The sequence below is a fragment of the Vitis riparia genome, chromosome 8 (genome assembly GCF_004353265.1).
Source record: "Vitis riparia cultivar Riparia Gloire de Montpellier isolate 1030 chromosome 8, EGFV_Vit.rip_1.0, whole genome shotgun sequence".
NCBI classification, from domain to species: Eukaryota; Viridiplantae; Streptophyta; class Magnoliopsida; order Vitales; family Vitaceae; genus Vitis; species Vitis riparia.
In genome coordinates, this window is record NC_048438.1 from 14,035,693 (window position 1) to 14,048,371 (window position 12,679).

Sequence of the window (12,679 nt, forward strand, 5' to 3'; positions counted from 1 at the left end):
ATATTAATTTAAGAAATATTTTCTTCTTAATTTTCAATTTTTTCTTAAATTAATTCAATTACTTATAACTAATAAAATTAATTTAGTTTGATATTATTTTTTATTTATAAGATAAATATTTATCTAATATTTTTTGTTTCTTTTTCTTTGTAATTAAAAAAAAATATATCAATTTTATGTGAAAAATGAGTTTATAAAAAACAAATTTGTTATTAATTTATTAAATAATTATTTACAAAATAAATAATTTTTCTTTTTAAAAAAATTTTAAATTAATTTTATAATATAAAAAAATTTCATATAGAAAAATAAAAAATTTATTTATTTATTTTGTAAATAATTATTTAATAAATTAATGACAAATTTATTTTTTATAAACTCATTTTTCACATAAAATTGATAATACATTTTTTTAAATTCAAAATATTATCAAACTAAATTAATTTTATTAGTTATAATTAATTGAATTAATTTAAAGAAAAAATTGAAGATTAAGAAGATAATATTTTTTAAATTAATATTTAAATATTAAACATAATTTATATTTTTACAAATATTATTGTTGATAAATATCTCAATAATTATAATTTTTTTATATATTAAAATTGGTGAATAAAATTAATTAATTTTATAATGTATATACATTTATAATAATTATATTATTATACAAATATATCATTAATTAAAAAAAAAAACTAGGGAATGGAAAAATGGACTTTTTTTTTTGAGAAATTGTCTCTTTCCCAACCTTTTTTTTTAGACAATATATATATATATATATATTTTGTATACTTTTTTGGAAAAGGAAATACATTATTTTTTGAATGGATAATTTTAAAAGTTCTCTTTCCTACTTGGCAACAATTATGATAAATTTGAAATTATTTTTTCCACAACAATAGATTAAGAATTATTTTTGCCTTAAAAATTGGGATAATATTAGTATATTATTTCACTACATGTTTGGATAGTAAGGTTATTTGTATTTGTATTTGTTTTATTTTTGAATTAGCACGTAAATAGGCAACTACTTGTATCAGTTCCAAAATGCACGTTTATTTTGAATTTGTAAAACACCTATATATATTATATATTATTGAACTCAATAAATAGATGAGTTGAGTTGATAAAAATAATATCTTTTATGGTATCAGATTCTTTATGCTCTTAAAGCCCTCGATCTACCTTTCCCATGGCCTTCTCCGCTGCACCAACTTCTCCGTCTCGTCTACAACCTTACCTGTGATTATTCTGGCCCATGACCATGTGTCTCATCTCATCACCATCAATGTGACCGCTCAAGCCCCACTTAAATTAACTGATCACACAAACTATTCTGCCTGGCACATGCAGTTTACTACCCTTCTAGCTACGACCTTGTCGTGTTTGTCGACGACACTCGTCCCTGTCCACCCCCGACCCTCACCACAGCGAACAACCCGACTCCCAATCCCGTGTATTCTCTTTGGGTGCGCCAAGACCAGCTTATTCTCAACGTCATCATCGATTCTATCACGCCCACTCTCATTCGGATCCCTTCATTGCCACTGCCACAACATCTCAAGTTGCTTGGACCACTCTCTTAAACACTTACGCAAAGCCATCTCGAGGTCGTATCATGTCTCTTAAGGGAATCGTGGACAATCTGCACAAAGGTGAGACAACCATTACGAAGTATATGCAGCTCATTAAAATGTGCAATGATGAGCTTCTTCTCATGAATGCCGCTTACGATATTGACAAGCTCACTCTCAAAATTCTTTGTGGTCTTAGTGACGAATATTCTTCTCTTGCTTTCACAGTCAAAGCTAGAGAAACCCTTGTTTTCTTCGATAAACTTCATGAGAAGCTTATCACCTACGAAGCCCAGTTGAAACAAGACCAAGATAAGAAATTATTGACTCCAACCTCTGCTTATTTGGCCACCAAGAATCCCAACACTTCCTCACATCATAATTATAAGGCCAATTCTTATCGTTGTAACTTTTCCTCCAAAACCGTCACCTTCCTGCTAGCCCTCACCAAACTCACCCACCTACCTCCCAAACCTTACCAGGGTTTTTGTCAGCTTTGTGGTATTCAAGGCCACTACGCCAAACGATGTTCTACCTACAAACATATACCCTAGATTGCCCATTTGTCCCTACCTACTCGATCGACAACTCCCCAGGCTCATTTTGCCTTCCCGGCTACTCCTTCTTCCACTGACTAGTTGTTGGATTTTGGCACCTCTTATCATGTAACAAGTGACTGACATAATCTTTCTCTCCACTCCGATTCCATATCATGATTGGTGATGGCACTGGTCTCCCTATCACTCATACGAGTTCTTTTACTCTTCAATTCTCACCTCACTCATTTCTTTTACATGATGTTCTTTGTGTGCCCTCTATGAAACATAACCTAATTTCTGTTTCTCAAATTTTCTTAACCAATAATGTTTCTATTGAGTTCTTACCTCGCTCTTTTCTTGTGAAGGATCTTTGAAAGGGGACAACACTTTTGACCGATAATTCTAAGGATGGAGTGTACGAGTGGCCGAACGTCCATGAGAAATCCAAACCATTACTCGCATTTGCTTCTATTAGAGCATCTGCTCCTGACTGGCATCATCATCTTGATCATCCTTCTGTCAAAGTTCTTAGCCACCTCGTATTGCCTTAGCTCATTCACTTATCTTCCACTGGTATTAGGAACTTTTCTTGCAACTTTTATCACTATAATAAAAGCCATAAGCTTCTTTTTTCTACACCATCGCTAACTAGCACCTCTCCTCTTCAACTTCTTTATTCTAATGTATGGTGCTCTCCTATGGAATCTTTCAATGACAATAAATATTATGTTATTTTCGTCGACCATTTTGCAAAATATATTTGGTTTTAGTCTATGAAAAAGAAGTCTGATGTTTTTGATATTTTTATTTGTTTCAAAGCATTTGTGGAAAAATTTTTTAACAAACAAATTATCCAACTATACACAAACAATGGTGGGGAATATCTTGCTCTCAAAATTTTTTTTGGCCCATCATGGTGTCTCTCACCTCACCAATCCGCTCCATACTCTTGAACACAATGGATACTTGGAGCGTTGTCATCGTCATATAGTTGAGACAGGTCTCACTTTGTTACATCATGTTTCTATGTCCTTATCATTTTGGCCCGAAGCCTTTGCCACTGCTATCTATTTTATCAATCAATTGCCAAAACATAATCTTAGGTTTCTTTTTTCTTACCACAAACTTTTTGGTCAATCACCAAATCTAATAAAACTTCAAGTCTTTGGTTGCTTGTGTTATCCATTGCTATATTCTTATAATTCTCATAAACTTGAGTCCAAGTCCAAACCGTGTGTATTCATTGGCTACTCACTCTCTAAAAGTGCCTACATTTGTCTTGATCCCACAACTCAAAAAACCTACACATCTCGTCATGTCATATTTGTCGTATCAATCTTTCCATTTGTCACATCAAATCCCTCTCTACCTTTCTCATTCACAGAGTCTTGGTTCTTGCCTCATTTATCTACCCTTGCTCCTACTGATACTCCTCCATTAAACATCTCTTTGTCATTTCCTCGATCTTTTTGGTGACTCGGTTCCCTATCTAGAAGCACAGGCGAGTGATGGCAATAGAGGTCTCATAGGTTCCCCTTCTCTAAGCTTTCATAATATTTCTATTCAAATTCCTTGTCTTTCTGTTCCTAATCCATTTCCATGTCAACTTAGTCTATCTCATTCTCCACCACTTGCATTTATACCACCTTCGGTTTTGAATCCACCACCAATTTCCCATGTTAATCCTCTCAATCACCACTCCATGATCACTCGTGCCAAAAGCAACATTGTCAAACCATCCACAAAGCTTACCAGTTTGCCACTAACCTTAATGAACCCATGTCTCACAGGCCCTTAGAGATCGACCCTCATTGGCATTAAGTAATGTCAAAATAATTTGATGCTCTGCTCCGTAATGGTACTTGGGATCTTGTACCTCACACTATTGATCAAAATCTTGTGGGTTGTAAGTGGGTCTTTCATATCAAGAGAAAACTTGATGGCTCCATTGATCATTTTAAGGCTCGATTTGTCCCCAAAGGGTTTCATCAACGCCCTAGTATAAACTATCATGAGACATTTAGTCCTATGGTTAAGCCAACTACAGTTCGTCTTATTCTTGCTTTGGCGATCTCTTTTGGGTGATCTCTTCGCCAACTAGATGTAAATAATGTCTTCTTCCATGGGCATCTTACTAAAAATGTCTTCATGGTTCAACCTCTTGGTTTTTCAGACCAACAACACCCATCTCATGTGTATGAGCTTTGAAAGGCACTCTAAGGTCTTAAACAAGCCCCCCGTGCTTGATATCATGAGTTTTACCAATTTGTCATCTCTATGGGATTTGTTAACTCTCATGTCGATACAACATTGTTTATTTATGATAAGTCTAGCCTAACTGCTCATTTCCTTGTTTATGTTGATGATTTAATTTTAACGAGGAACAATGGTGACTTTCTTATGGATGTTATCTTTCAATTGGCCAGTAAATTCTCTATTAAGGATCTTGACAACCTATATTTTTTTCTTGGTTTCGAAGTTGTTCTTACTCCAAGTGGTTTATTTTTGTCACAAACTATGTGTATTTGGAATTTATTGGAGAGGGCTAAGATGCAAGATGCAAAATCTGTTCACTCTCCCATGTCTACTTCTCAATTTCCCAAGTTACATGATGGTACTGCCTTAACATACCCCAATGAATATCGATCAATTGTTGGCATCCTACAATACTTGTCTCTTACTCAGCCTAACATAACTTTCTCTATCAACAAACTATCTCTATTTATGCATTGTCTGACCTCAACTCATTGGATGGCAATAAAACGCCTTCTACGATATCTAGTAGGAACATTGCACCATGGTCTTTTTCTTCATAAAGATTCTCCACTTTGCCTTCATGCTTACTCGGATGCTGATTAGGTTGGTAATCCTGATGATCGATCTTCCATAAGTGCTCATGTTGTTTTTCTTGGTATTAATGTCATCTTTTGGTCCTCTAAGAAACAAAAGTCCATATTCTCAATGGAAGCATAATATCGTGTTATAGTTTCGCCACAGCCGAAGTACTTTGGATTAAATCTCTACTTCTTGAACTTGGCATAGACGTTCCATCGGCTCCTTCTATCTACTACAACAATGTGGAGGCAACATATTTTTTTGCCAACCTAGTTTTTCACTCGTGCATGAAACACATTGCCATTGACTTCCACTTTGTTCATAACAAAGTTCAAGATGGTGAACTACGTGTGTCTCATGTTTCTTCCGCTAATCATTTAGCCAATACATTGACCAAACCGTTATCTTCCGCTCGACTGTAGGTTCTTGAGGTCAAGATCGGTGTCCGCCCACCATCTTGAGGAGGCGTATTGAGACGTCTACTGATTTGCCTAAAAGATTGGGACAATATCAATATATTTTGCATATATGTTATTTCACTACATTTTTTTGATAGCAAGTTTATTTGTATTTGAATTGGTTTTATTTTTGAATTAGCATGTAATTAGGCAACTGCTTGTACTATAAGTTGCGAGATGTACATTATTTTGAATTTATAAAACACCTAACTCAATAAATAGATGAGTTATTTTGAATTTATAAAACATCTAACTCAATAAACAGATGAGTTGAGTTGATAAAAAACAATATCTTTTAGCGTTTACCATTTAAATATGTTTAAAAAATACTTAAAAAAACTTCAAATATTATATTTTAAATTTTCAAAAACTATAAATAAAGGAATAGAAAAATAATGAAAAATAGTGTTTATATAAAATTCTTATTATTAGAAGGTCATTAGAGTATGTTTGAAAATATACATCCAAGTTTAAATATCGTTATGCTATTTTTTTTTTTAAGGTACAAACATAAGTAATTTTAATTTTAAATATTGAATAAAAAAATAGTGAAAATAAATATAATTACAATTTCATATAATACACACGATATTTTGAAAGATGTTATTATAGTGGAACCTTGGTATTATACTGCATTTATTTATTATTCTTTATTATATATTTATTTTAATAAAATAAAATATTTTAATATGCTTATGATCAATCAATTAAATTATTTAAATATAAACATATATCCATTTATACTAATTCGTATTCTATTCATATCCCCTTGATATCATGATGCCACAGTGTCTTTTATACCAATCACTTATTCTTTTTAAAGTTTTTTAGAAAAATAGTTTTCTTAAAAAGAGTTTGAAAACAATAGTATTAAGGTGAAGTGTGGAGGTACTTTTCTTTTTTATTTATTTATTTTTTAAATAAAACTATAGAAACTCTTATAAGTACTTTTTAAAACTTTTCTTTTTTAAAAAATAATTTCTAAAATATATGTTTTTTTAAATTATGATATTAAATTTTACTATATTTTTAAAAAAATTTAAAGGCTTAAATAAATTCATACAGTTATATGTTTAAAAGATAATTTAAAATAAAATAAATGAATTAATTTTTTTTAAATATATATAAATATAATTTATTAATTTTAAATTTATTTTTTCTATTTATTTTTCCTTTCCTTATATTTTATTTTATTTTTTCAAATTTTATCGGACTAAAAATAATGTAAATTAATATTGGATTATTTGATTAGAAAGGTAATTCAAAATTTTAACCCTTCATCATTTTTTAACTTTATTTTAATGAAAATATTTTCATTTTTTAATAATATATATATTTAAATTATACATAAATATTAAAAGAGATTATTTTTCAAATAAAATTATAAAAAGGATTAAATTCGAATTATTTCATCCTTTAACCTATTAAGTCATTAATATTTGTTTCAACCGTCAAAACGCAGCATTTTACCACTCTGTTCACTTCTTCAAGAGTTCTAAGAAACCCCAGCCTAAACCAAAGGCAGCTTCATTCAGCAGAGTGTTTGGGTCGGCAGAAAAGCCCCAAATGTGGAAGATGAATCCCATCGCAAACGCAAACAGGTGGAACCGCCTTCTCCAAACTGCAAAGCCAAGTCAAGGCCTGCCTTTGCTCATTCGATCTTTCTCCACTGAAGCAGAAGCACCTCAGGTCTCTTCTTCCGATCCATTTCTCCAACCCCCATCCACAGGTATTAACTAATTTCAACCCACTTGGACTACGTCGTATCCCATCTAGAATTAGGGTTTTAATGCTAGCGTTCTTATCATAGATTCGATTCATCATGGTTCCAATTCAGTTTTGATCTGATCATTTTTGTAATTTTTGGTCATGCCTAGGGTTTAGGGTTTATGATTTTAATGCTGGGATTTTCGTGCTTGTTTCCATTGTTGGTTCTTTTATCTGCGGTAATCAATGAAGTTGGCGACTTTGCTAGGGTTCTGAAAGATCAGTGTGATACCGCTTAGTTGGACAATGCATACAGTTGGCTCTTCTTAAGAGTGTAGACGCTTTGTAAAGCTGTGAGAGTCTCTTAGCCCAATGGGGACAATATCTATATGGAAGGGAAGAGGGGAACAGGTTGTTACAAATGGTATTAGAATCAATCCCACTCTGATATGGACCTCTATTTGTTCCTATAAAAAAAAAAAAAAAAATGGACCTCTATTTGTTCAGACCATAAGGGATGTATGTCTGTTTGGTTCCGCAATTCCATGGAATACGATGAGGATCTCTTGTGAACATAGAGGGTGATTATGATATCCCATATCAGTTAGGATAAGAAGTCATTTACAATATATAACAGTGGTCTCTTCTCAATTGTGGAGATGTGTTATAAAGCTATGAAGTCCAGTAGGCCCCAGCCAAATCATATTTATAGGGTAGGGAGCAGATCATGATGGTCAGGGTTTTGTTTGTTTCTTGGGGAAAAAGAATGAAAGGGAATGAGAACACGTTCAAATAGGCTATTTTGCTTTCTTTAGTTGTTTTTAGAAACCAAATGGGAGTAAGTTTTTTTTTTTTTTTTTTTTTTTTCAGTCTTTAATTTATCTCAAGGTTATTACATGCAGCCAAAGAACACCCAAAAAAAGGGGGGGGGGGGGGGGGGGGGGGGGGGGGAAAGCTGTTTAACTTACTTCAATGTGGTTTCTTCAAGTTTGGACTTAGTAAAAGGAAAATAAATAAATAAATAAAAGATACAGTTTTACTTATATTTTGCTCCATTTATCTGCAAACAAATGGAGCATTATGGATTCTCTAGTAGTCTTGATTCATTGATGACTTTGTTTGTGCCACCCAACAAAATATTCCTCTCAAGGGTGTTTAGACATCATATGGGAAAAAAACACTTTTCCCTGTGTCACCACAGTATGTGAAGGCAGGCATTCATAACTGAGGGTGGAATCATTATTGAGAAATTGGTGCTGTTGTTGAATTAGATATTTGGAATTAATTTATCCCAAAAATTGAGTGAAATTTTGAATGATCCAATTTGAAATCCAAATGATATGGAATGATTGCATTCATATGTGCATGTAGACTATTCACCATTGTTCTTTTGATATATACATATTAACTGTCTTTCTCTCTGAATCAGGTTTGGTCTATGGGAGATTGTCTGGGATTACAAAACACACATTGAGGACTGATATTCTCAACTTGCTTGAAGGATGTAATTTGACTCTCCAGGACGTTAAAGTTGACTACAATCGCAGCTATTTTCCAGTTGGAATGTAATCTTCTCCTTATATCTTAAGATATGAAAAAATGTATATTTTTGTTTTAAGTTATGAAAGGAAATGTTTCTTCTTTATATATGTGACCGAGAATATGTCATGTCTGGAAAAAGATAAAAAAAGTAGTATATCCTATGAAGAGAAGCACTATCTTATGAAAATAACCACTTGTCGAGCATTTTGTCTCCATTTCTTTCCTAGCGGAATCTGTATTTACTTCTCTGTAGAAGTAGATAGACAGATTACTGCTCCCCTGTTAGGCAGACATTATGATTTCCATAGTTATTTTTTTTGATAGGTTGATTTCCGTGCAGTAATTGCTTCTATACTGTAATTATTTCTTTGTCCATATATGATTGGAGTAACGGATTACTGTTTTGATGCTTTAGATATGTTTCATTTTTTTGTATTGTTGCTTGCAGGATGGTGCAATTCCCTTCTCGGTATGCCTTTGATCATGCTATTAAGGTGATTAATAAGAAGGGTCGCTTGTACAAATTGGACAGGGTAATGTCATTAGCACATTTCACAGTATTTGATTGGCCATGTTATGCCCTTTAGAAGTTAACTATACTGTTGCTTGGATGTTAGGCTGATCGTTCCCAGTGGGATCCTCTTAGAACCTACGATGGTAAAACTGTAAGTAGAAGTTTTGGTCATAAAAATTTTTATTCTTGCATTTCAATATTTGTTATTTTGAAGTTTGAATTTGATGGTTATTCCTGTATCAGTCAAGAAATATAATCCCATGTCCAAGAACTAAAAGTTCAACGTATTAAGCTTTCATCCACAGGACAAGGTGCTTTATATGTTAAACACCAATGCACTGGACTTGAGTGCAAACTATTTTGAAAATGGGATCTGAATCCTGCTGCATGAACCATCTGTTATCACAAGAATCAACAAAATGGTGTCTTGTTTTTCCTGTTATTAATGCAATTTTATGGCTATATATTTATATATCACAACGTTTTATATTGTGTTTATGACTATCTTTATTGGTGAAGGTATTAACCCTGTTGTAGGAGACAAAATTACATTAGTTCATAAGCTACAGTACATTGTTATGGTTAGTGAACTCAATACTTAGATACTCTATAGGGTGATATTAATTCCTTATACTGTTGTGCAAGTTTTTAGTTTGGAGGAGTACTATCTGAATACTTGTTTATAGGGCTTATGCACTGGTCCTCTAACCAGTTTCTAGCTGCTGGTGATTCACTTCTCTTAGGATGAAGCTAATCATGATCTTACAACTTACATGCGAGTCTCTCAAAATTCTCAATTTGGGAAGATGCTGTCCTTGAATGTTTTCATGGGAGTTGAAATATGTTGATTTTGTCTTTCATGGCATGTGAAATGAATCTGTTTGTTACCTACAAGTGCATATTTTTCAACCTACACGTTTGTATTTGAATTTTAAACACTGAAGAATTTATGTAATTTTTTAGATTGTTTTGTATGGACCTCAATTAATTGAAGAACTACATATATTCTTCAATAGCTTTCATCGTAAATGAAGGAATGATGCAATGTGTGCCATGAAAGAAATGCAAGGACTTCATTTGCATTGGCTTAAAGATTTTTCAAGTTTCTTAGAGACTTCAAATCTGCAATACAGGCTACCGGCAAGACACTGTTACATATGGTTTTGTTTTACTGTTGTTTTTTTCTTTTTCTTTTTCTTTTTTGGTTTTTTTACCTTTCATCTACTTTAACACTTCGTTCACTTTTGTGTTTGTTAGATGTGAGTATCTATACAAGAAAGTTCAAATAACTAGAAGAACTGTCATTTTTGACAAGAACTTTCTAAAAAAGAAAAGGAAAAAAGTAAAAAACTTTGTATGTTTTAACTAGGGAATGTAAGATGATGTAGGATGGGATGGGTGATAATTGACAGGAAGGAGAAATTTGATGAGGAAGATTTTACCAAATTTGGACTCTACTCTTTAATGCAACAAAAACCCAAAATAAGTACATTCTGATGTAGTGTTACTATAAAAAATGAAAATTTTTGTGAAAATTTGGAATTCTCAACAATTATGGTCTTAGTTGTAGAAAAGGCCCTTATCAAATGGAACTCATAATGTGTTTCATCGGACTGCCCAATATGCTCTTAATCAATAGTTATGAGCATTGATTTAGCATTTCTGAGACTATGTTCCTGCATCAAAATTTCTCCTTATAATATTAAAATATTTTCCTTTTGAAGGTTTTAATACTAAAATTATAATAAAATCAGTGAATAAACTTACCATCAGTCATTTTAAATCTTTTTCACTACATGCTTCATTCTTGTCTGAACATGGACAATCATTATAAATCTTTGAGTTAGTTTCAAGGAGAAACTTGGACAGGATTTAGTTTGAGATGCTATATTTACAAGGAATATTAGTATCTCTGTTGCTGGGTGACTGTTTACTGTGCATCTCTCCTGCGTGTTTGTGCATGGTGTTTGTATGTACAAAGAATTGGTTGATCTTGTGTTGTTGAATTTATATTTTAGCTTCATCAATCTCCATCTTCTCTCTTTCTTTCAAACAAAGCTCAGCCATGGGAAACCAGTGGCAGTGTGCAATTATCCAAGGAAATAGAAGAATGTTCCAGGATCTGGGGCATCATCTATGATTGTAGTAAAATATTTTGATCGTGAACATTTGCTAAATCATATATCCCTGGTCTGTATTTAGTCTTTCCTGGATGTCCATTGGCTCCTACAAACTTCTCGCATTTCTTGATCAGAGTAAATCATGCAACAAATATCTGGGATACCGCTTTGATGATTGAAACCATTTGCAAAATTATATAGAACTCTGCAGTATTTGGATTGTGCAAGATATCAATTTATTGGAGAACTTCTGGCTCTAGCTTTTAGACGTTAGTACTTTACAGGGCACTTGTTCCACCTTCCTAAATTAATATCGTTTGCTTTTGTCAGGTACTACTACAAGGACTTCCTCGTAATGCACTTCCAGAAGATGTAGAACGCTTCTTGGCTGGTTGCGAATTTAATTCATCTAACATCCAATTAACCACCAGGTTTGATTACTAAGTAGTTTGCTCATAAACTGTTTAATATGTGCCTTTGTGGCATTTGCATATTAAAGTGTCTGAAATGCGATTGCAGGCAGGCATTCCCAGACCCCATTCGGATGGCACTAGTACACTTTCCTTCACAGTCCCAGGCAATGAATGCTTTTATTACGAAGAACAGAGGTTTCTGTCTCAATAATCAAATCTTGGTTCGAGTTCTTCATTAACATTTTTTTAAATCTCCCCCAGTTCCCTTCTTTGAGCAATGCTTGGTTATATAAAAAGGGGTTGGGAAGGAAAGACTACTTAAAAGTCCCCTGATTCTGTACCTCAACACAGCATCTTTGGAACCCTTCTGTAAGAGGCATTTAGGAATCCAATGTTTTAGTTTTAAAGCATGTGACTTTTTTTTTTTTTTTTTTTTGGTTTAATTTTTAAGCATTGAGAGATAAAGATCTTTACTCTCGACCCTATAATGTTGAAAAACTGATTGCTAAATGCAAATTGTTTTAAAATGTAGAAGACCTACCTGTGGAATTTGGTTGTTTTTTGTTCTTTTGATCGTTTCAACATGGCCAGGACACGAGATCTCTAAAGGAAATGGTATTATTCCATGTATGAAAATATAATTTAAATTCATTCCATTATAATGACATTTAAAAGAACTATGAGCCTCTTTCTGTAATTTTCAAGAAGCCTTTTTTAATTGTTCCCATCAGTTTTGTATTTCTTCAAAAATTTGAGACGCCATTTTTTGTTGTCATACTCTCTGCTTAAAAGGATGTGCATGGAAAGGCTCAGGGTCCTGGGTTCAATTTCTGAGGTTGGTTGAATGCCCTGATCATCCGGTACTGGTTGTGATGGCCAGGGTCCTGAGGTTTGGGTGAGTCGGAAGGGCTCGATCATGGAAGTTCCTCGGTTAGGGAAAAAAGAAGTGCACCTTAAAGTGCTGGGGAGCCCAAAGC

General features: G+C 33.1%; 1 protein-coding gene across 1 annotated transcript; it reads left to right on the forward strand.

Annotated features, from left to right (window-relative positions):
- Positions 1-1,618: 1,618 nt before the first annotated feature.
- Positions 1,619-12,259, forward strand: LOC117920640. The gene is made up of 7 exons (XM_034838241.1): positions 1,619-2,075; positions 6,869-7,135; positions 8,543-8,678; positions 9,104-9,188; positions 9,273-9,320; positions 11,620-11,720; positions 11,809-12,259. The coding sequence occupies exons 1-7, from the start codon at positions 1,619-1,621 to the stop codon at positions 11,939-11,941; spliced, it is 1,227 nt and encodes a 408-aa protein (XP_034694132.1). The 3' UTR covers positions 11,942-12,259.
- Positions 12,260-12,679: the final 420 nt, after the last annotated feature.

Coding starts and splice junctions, on each gene's coding strand:
- LOC117920640 (XM_034838241.1), top strand. CDS start 1,619: ATGTCTCTTAAGGGAATCGTGGACAATCTGCACAAAGGTGAGACAACC. Junction 9,189..9,272: donor GCTTGTACAAATTGGACAGG/GTAATGTCATTA, acceptor CTTGGATGTTAG/GCTGATCGTTCCCAGTGGGA. Junction 9,321..11,619: donor GAACCTACGATGGTAAAACT/GTAAGTAGAAGT, acceptor TGCTTTTGTCAG/GTACTACTACAAGGACTTCC.